We start from the raw sequence: 22,574 nt of genomic DNA on the forward strand, positions 1-22,574 counted from the left end.
AGTCTGGCTTATGTAGACAATTTCACTGGATAGAAACGGGGCATTCTCCATCTGCATATAAGCAGTAGTATTCTTAGCAGTGTTCTTCAGGGTCTTAATGATTTATTTTTGCATGTTAATTTTATGGAGGTCCTGGTGACTACCTGCACAGCAGGGTGATTTGTTCACATGACTAGAAAAAGACAATTAGTTTATCAAGCCAGAATATCAAGTAATTTACAAAGTACTGCTTAATATCAGTAAACTCTGAAGCCTGTATAAAATAATTAGGCTGCACCTATAAGTCAGTGAAAGGCAAAATCTGTCCTAACTCTTTTCTCCCCCAGCATGACAGATGGAGCACAGCAAGCATTGAGAAGAACAATGGAAATTTATTCCAAAACAACGCGCTTCGCACTTGCCTGCAATGCCTCTGACAAAATCATAGGTAAAGTGCTGCTAGTCCCTGGGAGGTTTTGTCATATGTTCTCCATACTGTTGGCTAACTTCCAAGGCAGTTTTCAGAAATACCTCAGACCTGCTCATTGCAAGAAACCATGGTACCTCTGAAAAATCAAACAACCTCTACATCCAGCTAATAAAAGAGTATATTTGTATAGCCGGTACAGCCTCTGGACAGCTGTTTTTGATGGATAGTGCTATGCATGACTGCAGAAGCAGATTTCTCATACTTTGGGCTTACTCTCCGTCCAACTCTGCTACAGTTTAAGGTGTTTGATGGGTTGTTTACTGGGTATTGAACCAGTTTTGTTGTGCTTTCTGAAGCATGATCTTTAAGTTTGTCTGTAGCCTAACACAGTGTAGACCATTAGACTTTTCTTGTTTAGCAGTTAAAATAGCATGATAAACATATTCAGAAAACCAGGAGAACAGAAGCAGCTAAGCTTCATATATATTTGCATGTATCTGGGAAAACTCAAGTAGCTCGTGGGCTCAAGTGAAGGGCTATAGCAATTGTATATGCTTAAGGAGATGCTATATTCTGTTTGGAGCTGACATGTTCTTTTTCTTTAAAAGATGACAAATGAAGAGTTGGAAACTTGAGATAGCTTCTTCCAAGATGAAAACAAATTGTTGTTTGCTTTTTTTTTTCAAGAAAAGAGGGAAATGCTAATTACACATCTCTGTCCTCAGAACCCATTCAGTCCCGGTGTGCAGTGCTGCGTTACACCAAGCTGACAGATTCACAAATCCTTGCAAGGCTACTGAAAATTGTTGAGAAAGAGGACGTACCATATACAGATGATGGACTAGAAGCCATTATCTTCACAGCCCAAGGAGATATGAGACAGGTAAAAGAAGAAAGGCAATGGAACAAAGGCTTCTGTTTAAATCAAAAAACCCTTTGAATCGTGGCTCTCAGGGGTTTATCTTTGGAGAGGTAAAGCAAAGGGGATGTGACCTGTGGCACAAGAGTAACTAAATTATTTGGTTTTGTGAGGTTTTAAAGTGGATCTGCTCCATAAAAGTGAATTGGTGGGAACTGGATAGCAAATTTGTGGGAAGAAACAAAGTCTGCGTACATTTGTGGTTTACCCTGTTGCTTAATTGAAAACTGCTTATTTGGCACCATTTTCTGAAAAGTGTATTTCAGTCTGAGGAGGGGAGTGAGAAGTAGAGCCCTTCAGAAAATAAATTCTTATTTTTTCTTTCACAGGCAGTAAACAACTTACAGTCCACATATTCTGGATTTGGCTTTATAAACAGTGAAAATGTCTTTAAGGTTAGTAATAGCGTAAACCAATGGTGCTAGAAGTTTAGCACTGCAGCTGCGTGAGAACTTCCATCGGATATATAAGCCTTGAATTTGCTTTGCCAGTTTGCAGACAGCACTATGTATGTAGCCATTACAGCATTAGGCCGTAAAAAAGTGCACATGCCTTTTGAAAAGCGAGAGCGTGCTAGCAGTCCCTAATGGCACGTCTGGGACTTTGTGGCTTTCCAGCTCTCTCAAAGCACACGAATCACACAACTGCTGGGAAATTTCAGTGATAATGTTTGATTTATTACTTGAGTGTTCTGATTTCGTGCTATTGAGCCTGCTATGGCAGGAGAGCTGTGTTACCAGAAAAGTTGTGTTACTTAAAATTTAATCTGTAGTATAGAATGTGTCTGATTCAGTACTTCAGTATAGAAGCTTGATGAAAATACCAGGGCTTTCATGAAGAGTTTTCTAATATTTTGAAGTGTAACATTTCTCTTTGATATAGGTATGTGATGAGCCTCATCCTCTGCTTGTGAAAGAAATGATACAACACTGCATAAGTGCAAATATTGATGAAGCATACAAGGTTGGTTTTCATGTGTTTTGTCTGCATTGACTTTTTCTCTACAGAATGCTTGTTTGTGTTGGAGAATTCACAGTGTGTGTTGTTTTTTAAGATAAAGGCAATACCATGGAGATGAGTTGATGAATTAAATCCTTTTTATGCAGGGGTCTGGTTCAGATGATTAAGCCAACAAGCAAAAAAAACGAGTTGTATTGAAATTACTTGCTAAACAACTGAGGTTAAATCATTCGATAAATAGTACGTATGGTTCAGTAGTTATATACAGCTGTTCCAAAAGTGAATATACTCGACTCACCTGGGAAGTTTTGCAGATAAATGAGGGATTATTCTTGCCTGTACAGATTCTTGCCCACCTGTGGCGACTTGGATACTCTCCAGAAGATGTGATTGGCAACATCTTCCGTGTGTGTAAAACCTTTCAAATGCCAGAATATCTGAAACTGGAATTTATCAAGGTTAGTGCTAACCTAGTTCCTGGTGGGGTCTTCTGGGCCTTTTTAAGGACAGGGTGGGATCCCTAACCCAGGGGCAGCCTCAGGGTTTTCTGTTTGAGATTTGCTGTACATCAGCACGAAAGAAGGATTTCGTAACTTAGCACTGCTTGCTTTCCCATGCTGCATCATCCGTTTGCCAGCAAGAATGGTCACTTGAAGTTTAAACTGTAACCAGCTACAGAAGTGCCAAAAGTCACTTTAGTGATCAACTAGAATTAATAACAAACATAATGCTGGCTGAATTTATTATTTACATCAAAGCCTCAAATAAATCCTTGAGAACTTCCTTCAAGTGTATACTTGATTCTAGTCCAATAGATAGTAAAATATTAAATTATATTGACAGCCAAGACAAATGGTAAACTGGTATAATGGAAAGAGCCTTCAGATTTAAACTTGTCCTCAAGTGAATGCACCTTGCTTCTTTTAAAGGAAGTGGGGAAATACAGGCTTTGATTTAAAGAAAGAAAAAAAAAGAAAGGCATTCCACTTGGTTTACATGAGAAGATACAATTCTCTGAAGTTCAAGTGACTCGAAGTTGGTCTCTTAGCAGTAAGGGATATGTTCTATTTAGTCATTAGTCGTACTATACATAGGCTGAGGGAGAAAACAGAAGACTGTACAATGTCTTTTTCACCAGGAAATTGGGTACACTCATATGAAGATAGCAGAAGGTGTGAACTCACTTCTACAAATGGCTGGATTGCTGGCCAGGCTGTGTCAGAAGACCGCAGCCCCTGCAGCGAGTTAGATATTTCAGTAAGCTGAAGCTTGTATTCTGGAAGGTGAAGGCCTGGTGTGCAAGGTCAGCAGCTCCGTGTGCGTCCTGAATTCTGCATGCCGAGAGCCTGTTCCCTTGGGTTTGCTAAATCACAGAAAAATAACCAGGTTGTACTGTAAAAACGTTTTGTACTTTTTTATTTAGACCAATAAAGCTTTAAAATTTACTTTAACCCAAGAACTCTGACCTGCTGTATAACTGAGGTGGAAGAGAGGACTGTGACAGTCCAGAGCGATGGGGTCTGTCCGGTGCGCTCAGCAGAGCTGCTTGTGTCAGTGGTGCAGAGACCTAACAGTAGGAGAAGCAAAAATTGAATCCCATTGCTAGTGATTATGCTTCAAGGCTGGTCATGGAATTAATAAAGTTACAGTTGAAGCATGCTGAGCAGGCGCCACTGCTGGGTGCTCTTCGTGTGCGGTGGGTAAGGAAGGCATTTTCATCAAACAGTAGAAATACTACACACATCTTAATGGTGCCAGCTATTTATTTTGGTTATTTCTTTAAAAAACTTACCAGATGCTGGGATGCTCTGTGTTTGAGTTCCCTTTTCTGATCTGGCTGTCCAGGTTAGATAATGTCATTTTGCTATAGTTGCAGCATACCAAAAAGCTACAGCATTGTGCTTTTCCTGTCTGTTCAGTTTTGGAAACCACCGTGCCAGTGCAGATGAGCAATAAAGTGTGAAATGCAGAGCGAAAGCAAATATAAATTGAATATGACCACCTCCATATCAGATGTGAGATACAGGTCTCCAAGCAGAGCTATCATAATATAATTAAGTACTTTCTGATTATAGCAGTCAAACAAAGCATGGTAGAGGTACAAGTTACCGGTGCCTGTGCTTCACCCTCCCCGTTCTGTTGATGTTTTCCACCCCAAGTATTCAGCTGCCCACACCGCAGCTGCCTTAGTGCCAAACTGATCTTCACTGGCAGCCTAAGTCGGCTTCAGCCTAAAAACTGGCCCCTGCGCTGAAGCAGGGGCTGGTGACACCCTTGCTTCTCCCACTCGGGCACAGGGGTCCTGCGTTTCAGCAGCATGAGACAGTAGCATCATCGATTGCCCTATCAAGACTCTGCAGCTCCTCTGCCAGAGCCTGAAAACAACCCTTTTTAATTCAGATTTGAATTGCAGGAGAGCAAGTTAATTGACAGCTAAAGCGCAGGCACGTTTGAGCTTGGTCCCAAATGGCACAAAGCAAACAGCTCCTAGAATAATGGATGCAATGCTCGAAGTACAGTCTTCCTTCACCAGACAGGTATTGAACTTACTTTTAGAGTCCCAGCCGGTGAACTGTCACTACTAGCAGAAACACTGTTAAAAAAATTATTAATTAGTATTAAGGGGCTTAAGCTGCTGAGTTCTTTACAGACGCAGCATCACAGCTTTTGTCCCCAACAGCTTAAATAAGGCACATTTTAAAGAGTAGGTTAATTCTGCTTTGGCTCTGCATCACAGCCAGCCTACTCTGTCTTTGCTTTCGAGTTAAATATGTTCACTGCTGAAGGGGGGAGGAAGGGGTGTTACATTGGCGGTTTCGTAAGACAGCACCCATCGTGTCAGGAGGACTCATAAGGCTGGTCCTTGCCTCGTTAGAGGTACCTACCTGCCCCTCGGCTGGGTCGCTCTGCTGGTGCCAGGGGAAGGGTGAGAAATGGGGAGGGTCGCAGTTCCTGTGTTCCTGTCTGGTTTAAGTGGGTTTATTTTGGCTGTATCTTCAGCTCCAGTTTGGAGCTGATTCTTTTCTAGGCTAATCCTCTACAGCACTGGGGGCACGTAATCACACTCACTTTTTCTGAGAAGAGGAATAGGATTGATCTGAGGGGCCACCGATGCAGCCTGTTCTACCAGAGGTGGTTGGTCGCCCCCTCTGAGCACAGAGCTATGCCTTCCAGCAGCTAGCTAAGGCCACCCAGCTTCCCTCAAGAGCCGCACCAGCAGTGCCAAGACTACTTTTCTAATGCGTCTTAAATTGAAAACAGGAAGTGCATGGCTCACTTGGCTGATGACCTAGTGTGAGGAAAGAGAGACACGGACCCAGGGGAGATGTCATTTCTCCCTGTTCAGACAACACAGGATCTGGCAACTTTGGTTGAGCACCAGAAATCCTCACACACCTAAAAATGAGTCCTGAAAGGACAGGGCGTCAGTGAACACACTCACATGTAAGTACCCACTTGTTGCAAAGAAAAAAGCCACACATAAGGCATTGCAGAACAAGACTGTAATAACATCGATGGAAGTTCCCATAACAGTCCCTGGCTGTCTTCCAGCGCAATGAGATCACTGGCTGAAAAGTACTTCAGGAGCTTTACAAAGCTGAGAAAGGATTTACCCCTCTCTACAGCTGGCTGTTCTGGAGAGCTGCAGGGGGGGATTTGCTCCAACTCCCAGTAAGAGGAGGGAAGATGCTCCACAGCCAGCTCCTGCCCTGCCTGCTTCAGCCCCTCAACTTTCAAACTCTGACTGGGGCAGCTGAGGAACCTCATACCAGGGAAATGTAATTGGTCTCATCCATCTCCCTGCTTAGCGAGGAGAGCAGTAAATCCTGCATTTTAACATTTCAGCCGTGCACTCACCTAACGGCTGGAACTTTCTGGGAGTTCTCTAGCTGGATCTATTACCGTGTGCCAAGGATCTTTTACTGCTGTTAATCTTCTCCTAATCGTTTAATGACTCCCTCCAGTAATGAGATGAATCACCAGTAGGTGTAACTTCACCACACATCACTGAAAACACAGCTTGCCCTTCCCCTCCAGCAAAAAAATCCAGTCTGCAGCACTTCATGGGAGGTGGGAGCTTCTTCAGCCATGAGGGCCAGGCACACTGTTTCAGTAATGAAGGCATCTCCTCGTTTCCTTGCCTGTCTGTGAGCCTGTGCAGAGCCAGCACAGGCTGTGGCTATTGCCGTGTCTGCTCCAGGCTCTCTGGGACCTTGCTGTCCCCAACCTGTGCAGACATTTTGCAGAGCATTCAAACATCAGGAAATGAGGGTGCAAGTCAAAGCTGGGCTCGGGAAAGCAGAAACCCAGGCTGTAGCTGACTGCATGCGTGTACGTCCCTGAAGCACACTAAGTTTTCTCTGTTGTAAAAATCCTGTGGAAGCAGGAACTAAGGCAATTGTAGGAGCTACAAGTAAATCTTCCCCTGAGCCACTCTCCAAACCAGCCACTGTTCCAGCTACGCGAACGGTGGCCACCCATGGTCTCAGCGATTCTGCTAAAAATACAGCCTCATCATCTGCAGGAGGAAGCACCTGACATCCCCTTCTCCCGCTCCAGGGCTCACTCGCCCCAGCTCCACTTCTCAGCTCACTCTGACCAGTCCTAGAGACGCAACGACAGGCTGCCTTCCTTCTTGAAGCACAGTTTTCTGAACCTCTTGGGAGGAAGGAGGCTTTAAAGAGCTGCCTTTTCTCCCCAGCTGCTCCCGCACCCCGTTCCATGTCATGTCACGTGTTCCCATCTCAGTCTGTCTCACCCAACCACGCAGACAATGCCTGCATCATAGCAAACCGTAATAAACCACTGTGTTCTCTTTGAAGGCTTTTCAATTTTAATAAATAAGTGGTACAATGGTGCCAAATACGTGCATTGGGGCTCAAGAGATGAGGGTTACATTTCAGGGCTGACATTCCCTATGGCAATACTGAAAGACCGGTGCAGCTTCTGAGGCTGGCAGCTGTGGCTTGGACCTTCTAAGTTGTTACAGGGTCACAGTATCGTTATAAAACAGATGCCAAAACCCAAGGAAAACTGCCATAGACACATACTGTGAATTACAAGCCATGGATAAGGCAAGGATTTAATCCTCTTTAGTCTTTAGCTTTTATGAACAGGTCGGTATCTTATTTAGTTCCAGTGAACCACAGCTGTTGTAAAAGCAACCTCTGCCTTGCCAATTCATCTCTCGTAGGAAACCACTTCTGTAGGAGAGCAGAGGAACTAAATCAGAACATAATCCCTATGTCTTAATACCATCGTGCTTGAGTCACCCTGACAAATTAAGTAGCTGGCTGCATTACTGCTCAGCAATTTAAAGATTCATTTCAGGCTTGACAGGAGAAAACATTGCATGGACTGGCCATCCTCTGTCGAGTAGACGTGCAGGAGAACAAGACAGGATAACGGGCCTGTGGTCACTGCCAGGCAGAATGCTTTCTCCAGTTGCAGGTTTGCAGCTGGACTGCTGTGGGACTTCGAGCAGAGCATTTCTTCCTTTCAGCAGCACCCCTTCTACGTGATCTTGGGCACAATGTAGAGAAGAGGTTTCACTGAGGGATCGAAATCTCCCCTCGCCCTGTGTGCACGCTCACCGGGTGTGCTCTTACAGCTCAGCAACAGACTTCTTCAGACTTTATGCAGAATACTTGAAATAAGAGGGGAAAAAAAAAGAAAAAACAAAACAGTGAGTGACTTTTAATCCTTGCTTTCAACTTCTTAACTCTGCTGCCTGTTACATTTCCTTTCCAAGGACAAGTGGTGAGGTACACTACAAAGTGCCCACATCTAAGCAGAAGTCCCAGCCGTGCTCCCAGCTGATGATCCCTGAGCAGAGGGCACAGAGATGCCAGGACACCAAATTCACCCTCCCTTGATGGAGAACTAGTGCTGGCATTTGTTGGTTGGACATGGAAATTTTACAGCATTACTCTGCTAGCGAAGGCTATAACAGAGGCATCATTATAATGGCAAAAAGTGCGCTGGCAATTTCAATTTACTTACAGAGCTGCCAGAAGCTATTTACACATACAACCATGCTAGCATTTTGCTAGGGCTTACGACTGGAAGTTTTCCCAGAAAAATCTGCATCACCAGTGCTTCGCAGCACAGCTATTCCTCCCTCTTCTGCCTTCCAAGCACCATTTATCGCTCTGGGGGGTGGATTTATGGTAGCTCCTGTGCTGCTTTGATCATTGCTCTCCACCAAACCAGGTGCTGTCATTACAGCAGCTTTGCTAAACATTTTGGGCATCTATCAGCCCCAATTGTTCCTCTCCCAGCTCTGAAGGCTGTGGGCACCCTCCCCGTTACAAACAGCAGTCTGGTGTGCCCAGTGCCAGAGCCACCACCAGAGCAAAAAGCAGGGGCACGTTGCAACTAATGCAGAAATGTAACCCCCTCCCTCCTTGAAATTTCTCTGTGGAAGAGGAATAAATGCCAAATTGCTTGTAAGAGTTACCATTACAGCACTTTTCATTTTTTTTCATGGATAATCTGACTTCCTCCAGAGGCTTAGCCAACACAACGCCTGGCTAGTCCATAAACTTCCGAAAAGAAGTTTCTCTGCCAAAAAAGCAGGTTTCTCTCCAACCCCAGCTGAAGCAGTCTATTTTTATGATACTCTCTTGGTTTGCTCCAGCTCAAGCAAAGAAAGATGCCCGGCAACGAGGCTCTGCTGCGGCAGGTTTCTCGGGCTGGGGCTCCCATGTCCAGCTGCATCCCGGCAGAGGCTGGCGTTGGACCATGGGGATGAGTAGGTGTCTGTGGGCAGGGCAAGAGCTGTTCAGCCAGGCTGAGCTGTATTTGCTGCCTGCCAGACCACATGCACATGCTGTTGGGAAGCAACTTGTATGGCACAAGTGACACACCCCGAATCCTTGACCAAAAAGCACAACCCCTCCTTAGTGCAGCCTCTCCTCCAGCATAGTCTTTGCGGGTAAGAGCCAACGCTGCAGGGACGGGCTGCTGAAGTTCAAAGCAAACACTGTAATGTGGAGGATAGGGCTACTGTGCTTTGCATGGTGGGGACAAATCTTAAATACTCAGAAAGATCTGATTTGTGGGGCTGCCCACCAATGGTACCCATAATTCGGGGAATATAAAACCCTGTAACTGGAGCTGCCAGCATGTGGCATTCAGGCAATCGCTCTGGGTCTCTGCTTCTGCTCAGAGAGTAAAAACCCAACAAGGAGAGCAGTACTGGTCCCAGTCCTAGTCGAGTCTGGAGCAGGGTGACCAGCACAACATGCTCTAACCAGCACGTAGGGACGCCACAGACCTATACCTTAGCACAGCGGTGGTTTATTTTCTTCTTTCCCTTTCCCAGCAATCCACATACACTTGTCTGCTGAGAAGAGGCTCTGCAAGGCCTCCTGAGAGCCTGTTTTGAGCCGTAACAGCTAATGCAGAACCTCTCCCTGCCTTTGGTATATCTGGGGCTGCTTTCCTTCCATACATTACCATGCATTTGCTGTCGTTGTGCTATATCACCCACTCACTCAGTGTCATGCATCTTCCTGCAGCTCTCCGCAGATGGTTTTGACTTTAACTGCCTTGAGTAATTCTTTGTCATCAGCAACAGGTTGCTGCTGATAACGGGGCAGGATATGCGGTCTTAGCACAGCAGACAGGGCTCAGCTGAGCCCAGGGAATCCCTTACACTGCTCAGCCTCCGAGCAGTGCAGACTGGAGGGGTTTTGGGGGTTCCTGCCTGCCAGCACGTAGCAGCACTGCCTAAAGCTGCGCTGAAACAGCTCTGAGTTCCTGTTGGAGGAGGGTGGCACTAGGGCACAGACTTTGACAAATGTGTCTCCGTGGTTGGCGTTAGTCATCTTGGCATCAGCCAGAGATGTGGTATGGCACAGAGCAGGCTGGCCCTGCTCCCTGCACCGGGAAGGGGCAAAGCTCCAGCCGAGCTCTCTTCAGCATAAACACCGTCCTCCCACCTCTAAATAAACACATCAAACATTTGCTTGCTTTTACCTGTGCTTGGACAGAGGGGCAGGGCCTGATGCGGGGGCCGTGTTGATGTAGTCCGGCTCATCGTCCAGGCTGTCTGCCTGCAGAGCTGTGAGTGAGGGTGGGAAGCACTGGTCAGTACGCAGCTGGGCTGAAACCACACGCGCACCACCGACACACTGTGTGCCCTGCCAATCTCCAGCCTTAGGTGTTGACCTGTTTTTGTGCCTGGGCTAAGAAACCTCAGATGGCAGTGTCGAGGTCTCCTTGAAGGGACTTCAAAATGGTCATGGCAAATTTGCAAACACTCTGCAAGCAGCGAGCATGGGCAGCTTTTCAGAGCCAAAAGAGACAGACTTAGATTTAATCTGTAGAGTATGCAAACAGGATAACAAGAATCAGTTTGCATAGGCAGCTTCCACACCAGAGACAGAAAGCTCTTAAATATATATGTATACACTCACCGCTATCTCCCAGGCCAGACTACCCCCTACGCTGCACAGGAAGCCACACGTTAGATTAAGCTGCTGTTTAGCTTAAGAAATATGCACCCCCCGATTACTGCAGGAGAGTGGTGGGCTGACCCACTGGATGTGCATGGCACACATTTCTTTGTCAGAGGGGATCCCAAGGCTGAGCTTGTACCAGGGCAACTTCAAAACATATGAGGATACAGGACATGAAGCACAACATTCTTCTGTAGCATCCTACAGTTGGGGTTTAAGGACAGCCACCTACATGGTGGCCTTCTGAGTGCTAAAAACATCACGACCCATCACAGCAATATTCAATTACAAGTGTGTGTAGCAATTTGGACGTTGCCTTAGATGTTTATCATGGGCAACTGGGGAAAGAATAACTCAAGGTGGGGGCGAAGGCTGCATTGCCCTGAATGTGGTCTGTACCAGTCTAGCACAACAGGCACCCTGCCCATGAGCCCCATCCCTAAATAGTAAACAATTGTTGAGAGCATACCTTCCGCTTGCTGGAGTTTCCATACGTGTATCGCCGTGCTGTTCTCATAGTCTACAGCATCATCTGTGACTAAGAAAAGTGTGGACAGGATGATGCTGAACAGCAAGTGGACTAAAAATGGACCTTTGTGAAACCCCCCTCCTACTGCCCTACCCCAGCCGCCCCATGCACGTGGCTGAGTTTCCAGCTGGGTGGCTGCTGCCCTGCCACGGGTCTGCTGATGCTGCCTCATCATTTTGCCAGCCCTGACCACGTGCCTGGATATCTGCAGGCATGGATGGGGATCAGACTGCTCCCCGCGGCCCCTGCCTGTGGCAGGAGCAGGGCAGGCTCTAGCAGTGCAAAAAGGGTTGGGTTGATTCACTGAAGGAAACCAGCTTGACTTCCTATTTTGATTGCAACATCCCAGGACAGAAACTGGAAGCCCTTAAGCAGACACTGTGGTCCAACGGCATCCTCCAGCAGCTCACCAGCTGCAGCCTTCTTGGGCTGGACACGGTGAGAAACCTGGGCTGGGGGCTAGAACCATGATCAGTCTTGGCTGTAACAACACTGAAAGTCCTGGAGAAGCAATGCAGACCCCCAAAGCACCTGAATTGCTGCAGAGATCTAACCAAAGGGATCAGCTCAGAGGTGAGCTCTTGGCTGGTAAGGCATCACCTTGTGCGTTTTCCTGCAGAAAGGGGAAATGCTCCAGGTCTGCTCTGTGCCTGTGGCAGCCCCTGCTCTGCCAGCACAGAGCTGATGGGAAGAGCTGAGCCTGCAAACAAGGGGGTTTCCCTTGGCCGAGCCAGTTGCCATCCCTCTCCGCGCTTCCAGATACCTTTGTACAACACACATGAGCCGTGACAGCAACACACCTACCCGGGTCGGAGCCGTGAGACACTCCAATGATGACGTTTTGATAGGAATGGGAATCCTCATCTTTCTCTGGCAGAGAGAAGAAACAGGGGGACAAAGGGCTTAAGGAAGCATGGGTGACCTGGGAAGATCCCTTGGCACCTGCAGGAGAGGGCTGTTCCCCCCAACAAAATGCACATTAGCTAAAAAAAATTGTTAATCTTCATAACAGCCTGCACTGACCTGGGGCATCCCCAGGAGAGTTGAACTGGGCGATCACTGCCCCACGGGAGCACCATCACCACCGATGCCACGGAGCACTGGCCAAGCCTCTCTGGCCATGGCACTACTTCCGAGCCACCCAAGGGTGAGAGGCAAAAGCCAGTCCTGAGGCACCCTAAATTTTCTTACTGAGGGGAATAAAACCCAACAAACATAATTAGCATCCCTACAGCAGCCCCTCAGGCAAACAGGGGATGGGCTGACTCCGGCAAGGGGTGAATCCCCAAGCACCCAGCCCGGGGTAGCAGGGAGGGGGTTTTCCTTCCCAGCAAGTGTTAAGCTTGTGACTGCAGTGTCTTCTTGGGCTTATTCTCAGTGTCTGGGAAGGAACTGAGCCCCATTCCAAGCACAACATCTGTCTGAGCCCAGTACACAAACCTATTAGCAAGTAGAACCAAGATCTGCTTAAAAGAATTAAAAAAAACCAAACCCAACCCCAAGCTCTTTGTTCTGTTGCTGGTGATTTCAGATGTGAGCAGCTGAATCACACGTGTCCCTAAATTGCTAACCTCAAAACCTGCATCCACTAGCACTGAAAACACCACTGGCACCCATCAGTTAGCATGGGTACAGCACCTAAGCTGGAAAACCTTGCAGATGATGTAAGCATGGCTGCTGCCCACCCCACGACCCCCCACGCTTCTCCGAAGCTGGAGGGAAGAACCACTGAGCTCAGATGGGATGGGGCAGCCCCCACACTGGCAAGGGCTCTGCTGCCCCAAACCACGCCGGGCAGGAGGGGGAGGCACCAGCTGAGCAAGCTCTGCCACAGCTACGCACCAACACTACCCCTAGGCAGCCCTCAGCCACTGGAGAAATGTTAAAACTAATAAGGGATACAGAAACATTAATGGTAATACATGCAGGTTTCTTTTTCTCCCTTTTTTCCCCCCCTTTTTTTTAATAAGTTAAATTTACTTTGTAAACAAGATATTTTTTCTCTTTTTTTCTTAGGTTTTTTTTCTCCCTCCAGTCCCTTTAAATAAAAAATAAGATTTGCGTTCTGAAATTCATTTTAGATAAAAATCGATTGATGTCCGAGTCAGCGCAGAGAAGTGCTGAGAACCCAGAGAGGTGAAAACATTTCATAGATGCAATATTTGCTTGGAAAAGATGTGTTTGAAGGGAGCGGTGCGTTTTATCCCACCTTCATTTGCTAGCCTCAAACCAAGCATACAAAATATTTGATGGCCTCTCTTTGGCAAAAAGCTTCTGGACCAGGACACGGACGTACCCTTTCCTGCGTGTCTGGGCAGGACCCTGAGGGGCTGCAACCTCCGCTCACCCAAACCAGACCGAGCTACAAACAGGAAAATGGCCTCGTTAACCCAAACGCTCCTGCAGCGGAGGATAATTTGCTGCTGCCCAGAGACAAAACAGAGCGAGAACAAAGTGGTTTGTGCAATCAGAGCCATTTGGGCGGTCCTGTTTATAACCAACGGATGGACTGATGGGCACTTGGGCATTCCTCATCCTCACAGCTCCACTACAACCTTAATGAAAGCATGTCCTGGGCCCACGCTTGCTTCAGGGCCTATGGCAATGATGCACAGACCTAGGTGAGAAAAGTCTCACCGGCTCCCTGGAGCCATGGGACAGCCGGGCTGGCGGCTCAAGAAGAAACCCATCTCGCTCACATGGAGACCTTACCATTGGGCGGCGTGAAGAACCGGGCACAGTTGTAGTAATCCAGAGATATGGGCTCCCTGCAAGAAGAGCCACTGTTAGCTCCTCCTGCCCAGGGCAGTCCACAGGCTCCCCAGCCTGAGCTACGGGAGAGCCAGGAGTGTGCAACCACACTGGGACCAGCACAGCTCTGCTTGATGGCGCTGGTGGGCAGCAACCAGCTACTTACACGTAAGCAGCATCCCCTCTCAGGCAGTCCTCTGCAAGCAGAAAGGGGTTGCTGTCAGCACACCGTACCATTGCATAAACTGAAACTGCCATTCTGAAGCACAGCTGGACAAATTCCCCGAGCACAGCTAGAGCAGATGTCCCCAGCAGCCAGAAAGCCTCGGCACGGCCCCGAAGCCCTTCTGTGAGCAGAACTGGGGGGCTGGAGCAGGGGGAGGCAGCCCTGATCCACCCCAGGCCCTGAAAAAACCCAGGGCTCATCACTTCTCACGGAGAGATCCTGCCAGCTAGCAGGGAGATCGGGAACGTCCTCCCGCATTTGGGAAAGGAGAGCACAGCTCGACATGCCAATAATCCTCTTAGCATCCCGTCCCCCTCCGCTCTTACCGTTAATCAGATCAGCGCCTGTTTTACAAAGCAATCGTTAAGTTAACCAAGCCAGAGCTCCGCCAGCTGCAGCGCTGCCTGCCTGCACGCTCCCTGCCAGCCCCCATCCCTGGCCTTCCCTCCCCAGACACGCGACCACGGCATTTACCTGTCAGGAAATTCTGATACCTGGACTCGGTCCTGCTCCCTGGGGAGAAGCAGAGGGGTGCGTTACACGCAGGCTCCGGCTGAGTGATGGGAGCCATTTGATGATGGAGCCACCAAGCGCTGCGGCATCAGCAGCTTTGCCCCTGCTCAGCTCCTCGCTTGGGGCTGGGGGACGCGGCTGCAGGGCTGGATGCCCCAGGGCAGAGGGGTTGGGACAGCCAGGGGTGATATTTTAAATAATTTGGCTCTGTGGCACCAACCAGGACTGGTCAGCTGTAGCGTGATGAGCACTGGGTTTTAAACTCAGACCCAGGCTAGTTCTTACTAAGTGTCACTGCACAGACCAGCCACAAGCATCATGCATACGTGCTAATAACAGCAGTTAATTTTGTCATCACCCAGCCTGCTTCCAGGATAATCCCCTGCCCCATGCCCTGCCTGGGGTACCAGCAGTGAGTAATAAGGCTCTGTCTTCCGAAAACTGGTGGGACTCCCCAACCGGCATCTACACAAACGAGTTGAGATTTGCAACATCCCCATTTATGAATTTTGCAGTAGGTGCTTCCCCTGCAGCTGCACAGATGAGGAGAGCATTGAATTGGTGCCAGTCCTGAGAGAGATGCTCACCATATCCAGCGTGGCAGGAGGCACCGAGCTCCTCGGTGGTTTTCCTGAAAGAGAGGAAAAGGCACTAAAATCCCAGGTCTGAGCAAACCGTACCAGGGGTTACAAACCACAGTGGTGGGTAAGCCAGGAGAGCCACCTGTGAAACCTCCCTGTGAATTTATACAGGAAAGATATCAAGCAATGGGAAATGAAGAGTTCGAGGTGAAATCCCAAAATGGGAATAGCTGTGCCTGATGATTGCAGCAGAGTTATTGAGGCTGCGGAGTTCTTGGGGGTTTTGGTGATGGGAGAAGGGGATTTCTCATGTCAAACTGTTTATAAGCAAAGAATGGTGGTTTCTTTTTCATGATATACCTATTATGGACAGCCACAGCTCATTTCCTTGGGTTTGATTTAAATGGTTGCCAGTAGAACCCAGTCAGATTGAAGAAAATCCAGAAGTCTAAACCCACTATTGACCATCAATAAATTAAGTATAGCCCAAGGCCCACCTGTAGGTTCCAGAACCCAATCCCAAATCCTGAACCTTCATTATGTTGGGTGAAGGTCATCCAACCTTGGCTCTTTAGCCAGGTTTTGGTTTCATTTTTTACCTACCTTGCTATTGATAAGTTTCCAGGTTCCTTGATTTGTTCCAGCCTTTGGGTTGTAGCTAGCACTGAGAACAAACAGAGATATTAGTTGTTGTGGCAGTGGCAATTTCAGAGAGCACAGAGCACCCAACAGAGAGGATTCCCCAGTACGGGCAAACATTTTTCTAATGCATCCTGAAACATCTTCCAAAGCGTTCCTCAGAAGTACGTAGTGGCCAAAATGGGAAACAAATAGAGAAAAGGCTGGTGTCTGTGCAGACCACAGAGCTACACACGCTGGAGGAAGCTACAACCCCAACCGCTGCCTTATTGCCGATTCTCCCCCAAACCTGCTTGATTTGGGGGCCTCTCCCACGCTCAGCACCAGTAGGGTCATACGCTTTGGTCAGGCTGGGCTGAAGCAAAGACTCGTAGGGGATTTGGTGGGCTCAGACCCAGCAAGATTCCAGGGGAAGGAGCGGCCCTGCGGAGCCCAGCTGCAGATGGTGACATTTAATACAGACCCTGTCAACAGCTCGTTTCAGGACAAAAATCAAAAGGTCAGCATCTAACCCAACTTGCCGCAGGAAGCAGTAAGGGGGTGATGATAAATGAGTCACTCCTATCAATTTGGGTTCACCCACACTGTCATTTTCACCGGGCAAACAGGGTGGTTTGAAGAGCCCAAGATCAAAAGGCGTTGCATTGCAGTGACATTGCTTTGGTGATTTATTTTCAATGCAAAGGGAGATTTTTTTCCTAGAGCTCAGAATACGCATCACTAGAAGCATCTAAGGTAGCTTTGACAATCTCGGTCCAATACCCTTACACCACCTGCCTTCGAGGTCACCCTTTTATTTTTACTTTCTGCCCGTTCTGTGCATGCAGGACCCCCACCCTGCAATGCAGGAGCCCTGTGCAACGTTCATACTCACTGGAACGGGATCGAATCACCTCAAACCTCTGCTGGCTTTCAAGCCTGGAAAAAAAACAGAGGTAGAGGTACAATCTCAGCTGAATTTTGGGGTCTATGACAAGGAAAACAGATGCAAGAGACCTCCCTGTTTGGCGAGCAGAGGGAAGAGAGCACAGCCCCCACGCTGGGCTCGGTGAAATGCCGAGGTGCATCACTCAGCGCATCACGCAGGACCTGCATGAGCTGTGAGCACCTTCCTGGAGTCCTCTTTGACCCTTTAAAGTCAAGATGTGCTTATGGACTATTGGAAGAGCAGCCAACATCAGCTAAGGGAAGGACCCAGGTATGCAGAAAACATCATTTAGGGTAATTCCTACTCTTTATGCACCAGTTAAGGCCAGAAGAGCATTTTCATCCAGAAAAAAAAAAAAAAAAAGGATAAATGGCTTCAAACCCCACTGCTTCACCTCCGTTGCTGTCCCTGCTCCCCCCCCAACATCCCTTAACATCAACCTGAAAACAATAACATACGTGATCAACGACAAAAATAACATACATGCCCAATAAGCTCTTTACTTCTTCGTTAACAGGAGAGCTGCTCTTCAGAGCGCAAGGGGATTCAATGGCTCTTCAACCATAGGTGCACACAGGCACTTATTAACTCTGATTTTGGGACCCTGAAAGTGTCCCTCCCCCCTCCCTTTCATTTGGGGCACCCTCCCATCCCAAGCTGGTATCCATGGCACAGGGCTGGCGGGGAGATGTCTGCAAATATATAGAGTTAAACCACTTTGCTTGCAAAGAGTCCTAACCAACCCAAAAGAGATCTCTAAAAAGAGCACACAGTACCACGAGTCTGAAGTCGAACCACCTCATCCAAGTATAAATTTCAAAAATCGGAACGATTCAGCACAAGCCCACAGGGGACGGAGCCTGCACTGGCTTTTCCATTGGTCTCCAATGGACCACACCAAATCCTTTCCCCTGGTCCCAGGCAAGCGGGGCAGAAGCAAACACCCCAACCCCGTGAGGCCTTCGCAGCACCCCTTTGTACCATATTTGCTCCTATAGAAAAGGTTACAAGCCAGCTTTTTTTTTTTTTCCTTTATATCATTTAGCTGTGGTTTGTCTGTTGGGGAAGGAAATAAGGGGGGTGCGTGTGTGTATAATGCATTTCCTTCGTTGCTTATGCTGCAGGTTGGTGGTTGCTTTGGCACAGGGTCCTACCAGCACCAGCCAAGGGCAGGGTCTTGTTTACAAAGTTACCAACCTCCCCACCTCATCTTGAGGCACGATGGGACAGGAGAAGGACTTGCCCTTCCGATTCTCCCAGACCCTTTTCCAGCTACTTAATGACTCACAGGCAGAGTCAGAGCTTCAGTTTCATTTTGGATTATTCTTTGCAAAGGCATTACCCCCTCAGCAGCACCCTGGGCTGAGGCACACCCCATGCTGGGATTATTTGATTTTATTTTATATAAAATCCAGATTCCAGCTGCGAGGCATGGAGCGGGTCTGGCTCTGGCCAGGGTCTCACCCCGGGTGAGCTGTCTGGGGGAGAAGTGCGACTGCGAAAGGCAACTTACTGGCTCCGGCGCTCGCTCGGCTGCTTCTCTCGCTTGTTAGCTGGAAGACAAAAAAAGCAGCTCTTAGAAAAGGATGATTTGGGAGTTAAAAATCAGGAAGACCAATAAAACACAATCACAAACTGTCGTCAGCCAAGAGCACAAGCAGACAACAGAGGCAGCGAGCAGTAGTTGTGATAGGGTTTTTTTAAAACCATTTTTTAAAACCAAGCGTAGTATTTGGCTCGGACACCACAGAGCAAGCAAGCCAGCCATTCCTGTCCCCAAAACCCCACCCTGCAGCCTCTCCCAGTAAAACCCATTCAGCACTGAGCAGTGGGCTCGACCCCCCTGCCAGGGTGGGTGCTCACCCCGCTCCCTTTGTATTTAATGTGTGGATTAATACACCCCCAGCATGTCCTTCCGTGCCTGCTCTGCCCCGGAGCCCCTACAGGATTTGTGCATCTGGATATGGTCCCCCTGTGCAGGGTGTCCCAAAGCCACCCACCATGGTGCCCATGGAGAAGGGTCTGCAACCCGGGGCATTGCACCCAGCCCAGGGAAAGGGTGCTGCATGTTGGGGGGTCCTTCCCCTCCAGCTGCTCTCTGTCCACCAGCAGAGACCCCTCCCCAGCCCAGGCTGCTGGGATTATCCCCGCCATGGCAAAGCTCCCCAAGCCAGCACATGGCTGAGCAGGACCACAGCCGCCCGGAGGGGACCCCCCAAAAGAAAAGGCTGTGCCCAGCGTGACCCCCCTCCCCAGCCCATGCCGGGGCCGTGGGCAGGACCCCAAAGTGCACAGGTGTTGCCTTACCGGAGAGCTGGCATCTGATGCAGAGGCTGACGGCCACCCCGAGCAGCATCAGCCCCACAGCCGCCCACAGCAGCTCCAGCTGCGCCATGGCCCGGCCGCATCCAGCCTGAAACACAGCAGCGAGGGAAACCCTGTGAGTCCCCCAAAGAGCCACGTGCCATCCACCCTCACACTCCCAAAGAGCTGGGCGTTCGTTGAGGATGTGGAAGAGACTTGGGGGTTACGCTACCAGGGGGAGCAGGGGCAATGCCTTTTCCATGTGCTGCTCTGGTCCGGGGGGCTGCCCACACACTTTCCACTCCTGTCAGACCTGAGCATCCCAGAGCCAAGCCCCTCATTTCACTGCAGGGGAGGGGTTCATGGGGTTTCCCTCAGGGCACTGGCACAAAGAAAAACCCACTTGGATTTATTCATTCCCCATCCCGTAACCCACGTTGCCATCATCAAACATCGTCAGCAGATACTATTTTTTAATATCTAGAAAAGAGGGCAAAATGGGAGGTGCTGGGAAATATTCAAGGCTGCCAAGATCTTTGTACAAGGTGCTCTGGCTATTTCACCGTAGCACAGAATTGCTTTAAATGTTGAATTCCCCACACTTTTTTCTGCGTTGAGCTGGCTCAGGCACCGGCTCTTCCCCTCCTTTCCCTGACAGGCCCTTCCACACACGGCAGCTAACATTTTGTAATAATCAGCATGATTTGGCTCCAATTTCTTCCTTTAAAATACAAAACATCCTTATAAATATCGCAGAAAACAGCCTGCTGGGATGGATCCTTTAGGCCATTCCTATTCCCACAGACCAGGTTTTCTTTACTTACAGATTATTTTAATTTATTTTTGTTTTTAATAAACAACTTCCTTGGTCCCTAGGGATGGAGACGCTTCAACTTGCCAAAGGCCAGGACGTCACAGCTCTGCCCACCACCTAACCTGAATCTCCCTTATTACAACTTAAAGGCTGCATCAGTATAGCCAATGTGAATGGGGGGAGGAAATATATATAGGGAGAACAAATATCAGTAACAGGCAATAGAAAACAGCAGCTTGGTTCTGCCTTGCTCAGCACCTTCGGCCTCTGCTTGTGTAAGGCAGAATAAATAACATTTCTCTGCCCAAACTGCAAGCTACACGGGCAGCCCCTTCACGTAGGAGAAAACCCAGAGACCTTGCAGCAGCTGAGCCTCTTGGTGCTGAGCAAGCACCCTCCTGCCCGCGTGGCTGGGGGGGTGGTGGGAGGCCCCCGGTCTGGTTTGGCACCAGAGCCCCAGTCCTACACCCGTGGCCTAATTACCAGGGCACGGTGTAAATGATTGTGGGGCAGGAGAAGGAAAGGAAAGACACAGTCCCCTGTTCTGGCTCTGGACAGCCCCTCAAGCATGGTGTTGCTCTGCCCCGGCCAGGAGGGAATGATGGCTGAAGGACAGGGTGGGCTGCCCAGGGTTGGGTGCCAGCATCCTCTCAGCAGTGCCCAAACACGGTCCAGCTGCCCCAAAGCCCCTAAATCAAGCAGGATGATGGCTCGGCTTCAAGACCACCCTGTCTGCTTGTGAGCAAACGGGGTTTATTTCCACTCCCTTGAAGGTCACCCAGACTTGCAAGGCCATTGCAGCTCCCAGCACCTGCTCACCATGGTTTTGCTCTTTATAGACCCCTCCAGGGCCCTTACCTTGCAGAGCTTCTTGCAGCACTTTCTGAAGAAGCTGGGATGAGTCCTTTTAAATTAGTGCTGTGCCCAGCATCCACCATGGAGGTGCAGGACCAGCACCCCCAGCTGCAGCCAACACATTGGGGACAGAGCCTGGTCAAAACCATGTGGTTTCCCACTTCATTTTTCCTTGGCTCAAGGAAATTTCAATTTTCCCTGGAAATCATGAGCTGCGGGTCATCCCTAGAACTTCTGCAAGAAGCAGCTGAGGGAAGTTGGCCCAATGCTGGTAACCAAAATTCATTATACGAAGGGCTATTACACTGCTGGTTTGTTTGGGGGGGTTTTGGGGTGTTGTTTTTTTTCTTTTTCTCTTTTTTTTTTTTTTAAGTAAAGGCAAGGCAAAGCCAAAGGCACTTGATAATGCTGACCTAGTTTACACCTTTGTAGGGCAGGCCACTATCTCCCTTCTAGACCCAGCTTAGTTTCTGCAGCGGGGCAGTATCACAGCAGAACCCAGTCTGCTCCCGAGCCCCACGCTCGACAGGAACGCAGAAGGTGGTTACTTGCAGGGGGTGCTGAACAGGGCACCGTGTGCCCCCTCCCCATCACAGCATCCCCCACAGGCACCAAGCCATGAGCACAATGCCAGCCCAGAGGCTCTTCTTTACGTTCACCAAAGCCCGAGCCCATGGAAATCCTTTCTCTTGGTACAAAACCTCCTCTGGTAAGGAGCCGACAGAAGGAAGCGATGAACAGATTTATGACAAGCAGAAGGCTGGAGGCGCTTACTCACGGCTGGCGGGATATAAATAAAATATTTGGAAGGCTGAACATGCTTTCCCTGCTCTCCGCCTTGGAGACAGCGAGGGGAATAACCAGGCTCGAGCCACCGTGGGCTGCAACGAGGCCCAGACATATCAGAAGGACACACAGAGTAAATAACTCGCTGATCAGCCTTGCTTTCAAGATGCTGCATTGAAACACGGGGAGAAAACAGGTTCCCAACTGCTTTCAGCTCTTCAGGAGTAAGATACAGAAAGTGGTAAAACGCCCTGTTCTCTTTATACACTTCTCTCTTCTCCTTTTGTATTTATATGTTTTTTTCCCCCTTTTTTCTGCCGACAGCAGTTTCTCCTTGCACAAGGAAGCCAGCACAGCCGCGGTGCGTGCCCCCAGCAGCGAGCGCTGCCTGAGCACCACCACAGCCCCACAAAACCCCCCAGGAGCAGCCGCTCCAAATAAGCAATTCCAGGGAGAGTAACCGGCGGGAGGCTGGATAAAGTCATGATCCCTGCAGCACGGCTCCTCTCCTGCAAGAGGGAAGCACGCCTCCCCGAACAGGGGCTGCTCTTTTCACAGCCTTGGGTATTTTTAGCAACCAGAGACACAAACTTTTTTTTTCCCCAAATGGGAAGAGTTAACGAACTTGCAGAGATCGCCCAGACCATACATGCTAGGTTGTCCTGGTTTCGGCTGGGATAGAGCTAATTTTCTTCATAGTAGCTAGCATAGTGCTGTGTTTTGGATTTAGTACCAGAAGAATGTTGATAACACACTGATGTTTTCAGCTGTTGCCAAGTAGTGCTCAGACTACTCAAGGACTTTTTGAGCTTCTCCTGCTCGGCCAGGTGCATAACAAGCTGGGAGGGAGCACAGCTAGCACAGCTAACCCAAACTGACCAAAGAGCTATTCCAT

At 48.8% G+C, this 22,574-nt stretch overlaps 2 protein-coding genes across 3 annotated transcripts in view; one reads left to right on the forward strand and one right to left on the reverse strand.

Moving 5' to 3' along the window:
• RFC2 (replication factor C subunit 2) overlaps window positions 1–3,669 on the forward strand; it is a 6,474-nt gene extending 2,805 nt beyond the window's left edge. Inside the window, exons 5-10 of the mRNA XM_009645105.2 lie at window positions 327–427; window positions 1,135–1,292; window positions 1,658–1,723; window positions 2,211–2,291; window positions 2,633–2,746; window positions 3,427–3,669. Of these exons, the coding sequence (XP_009643400.1) occupies window positions 327–427; window positions 1,135–1,292; window positions 1,658–1,723; window positions 2,211–2,291; window positions 2,633–2,746; window positions 3,427–3,537 (631 nt within the window). The 3' untranslated portion in view covers window positions 3,538–3,669. The remainder of the gene's footprint in view (window positions 1–326; window positions 428–1,134; window positions 1,293–1,657; window positions 1,724–2,210; window positions 2,292–2,632; window positions 2,747–3,426) is intronic.
• Window positions 3,670–7,153: 3,484 nt separating this feature from the next.
• The window catches only part of LAT2 (linker for activation of T cells family member 2), an 18,263-nt gene continuing 2,842 nt past the window's right edge, over window positions 7,154–22,574 (reverse strand). The window contains exons 2-13 of one of the 2 annotated variants that reach the window (XM_035900660.1): window positions 19,228–19,333; window positions 18,434–18,473; window positions 16,867–16,910; window positions 15,957–16,017; window positions 15,360–15,403; window positions 14,734–14,772; window positions 14,200–14,230; window positions 13,995–14,050; window positions 12,087–12,152; window positions 11,223–11,291; window positions 10,272–10,356; window positions 7,154–7,935 (exon numbers count right to left, since the gene is read on the reverse strand). In XM_035900660.1, coding sequence (XP_035756553.1) covers window positions 7,917–7,935; window positions 10,272–10,356; window positions 11,223–11,291; window positions 12,087–12,152; window positions 13,995–14,050; window positions 14,200–14,230; window positions 14,734–14,772; window positions 15,360–15,403; window positions 15,957–16,017; window positions 16,867–16,910; window positions 18,434–18,473; window positions 19,228–19,315 — 642 coding nt within the window. In that variant the 5' untranslated portion in view covers window positions 19,316–19,333 and the 3' untranslated portion in view covers window positions 7,154–7,916. Of the gene's footprint in view, window positions 7,936–10,271; window positions 10,357–11,222; window positions 11,292–11,313; window positions 12,153–13,994; window positions 14,051–14,199; window positions 14,231–14,733; window positions 14,773–15,359; window positions 15,404–15,956; window positions 16,018–16,866; window positions 16,911–18,433; window positions 18,474–19,227; window positions 19,334–22,574 lie in introns of those variants that run through there. The other variant, XM_035900659.1, reaches the window with a different exon arrangement.

The sequence above is a fragment of the Egretta garzetta genome, unplaced genomic scaffold (genome assembly GCF_000687185.1).
Source record: "Egretta garzetta isolate BGI_Z169 unplaced genomic scaffold, ASM68718v1 scaffold108, whole genome shotgun sequence".
NCBI classification, from domain to species: domain Eukaryota; kingdom Metazoa; phylum Chordata; class Aves; order Pelecaniformes; family Ardeidae; genus Egretta; species Egretta garzetta.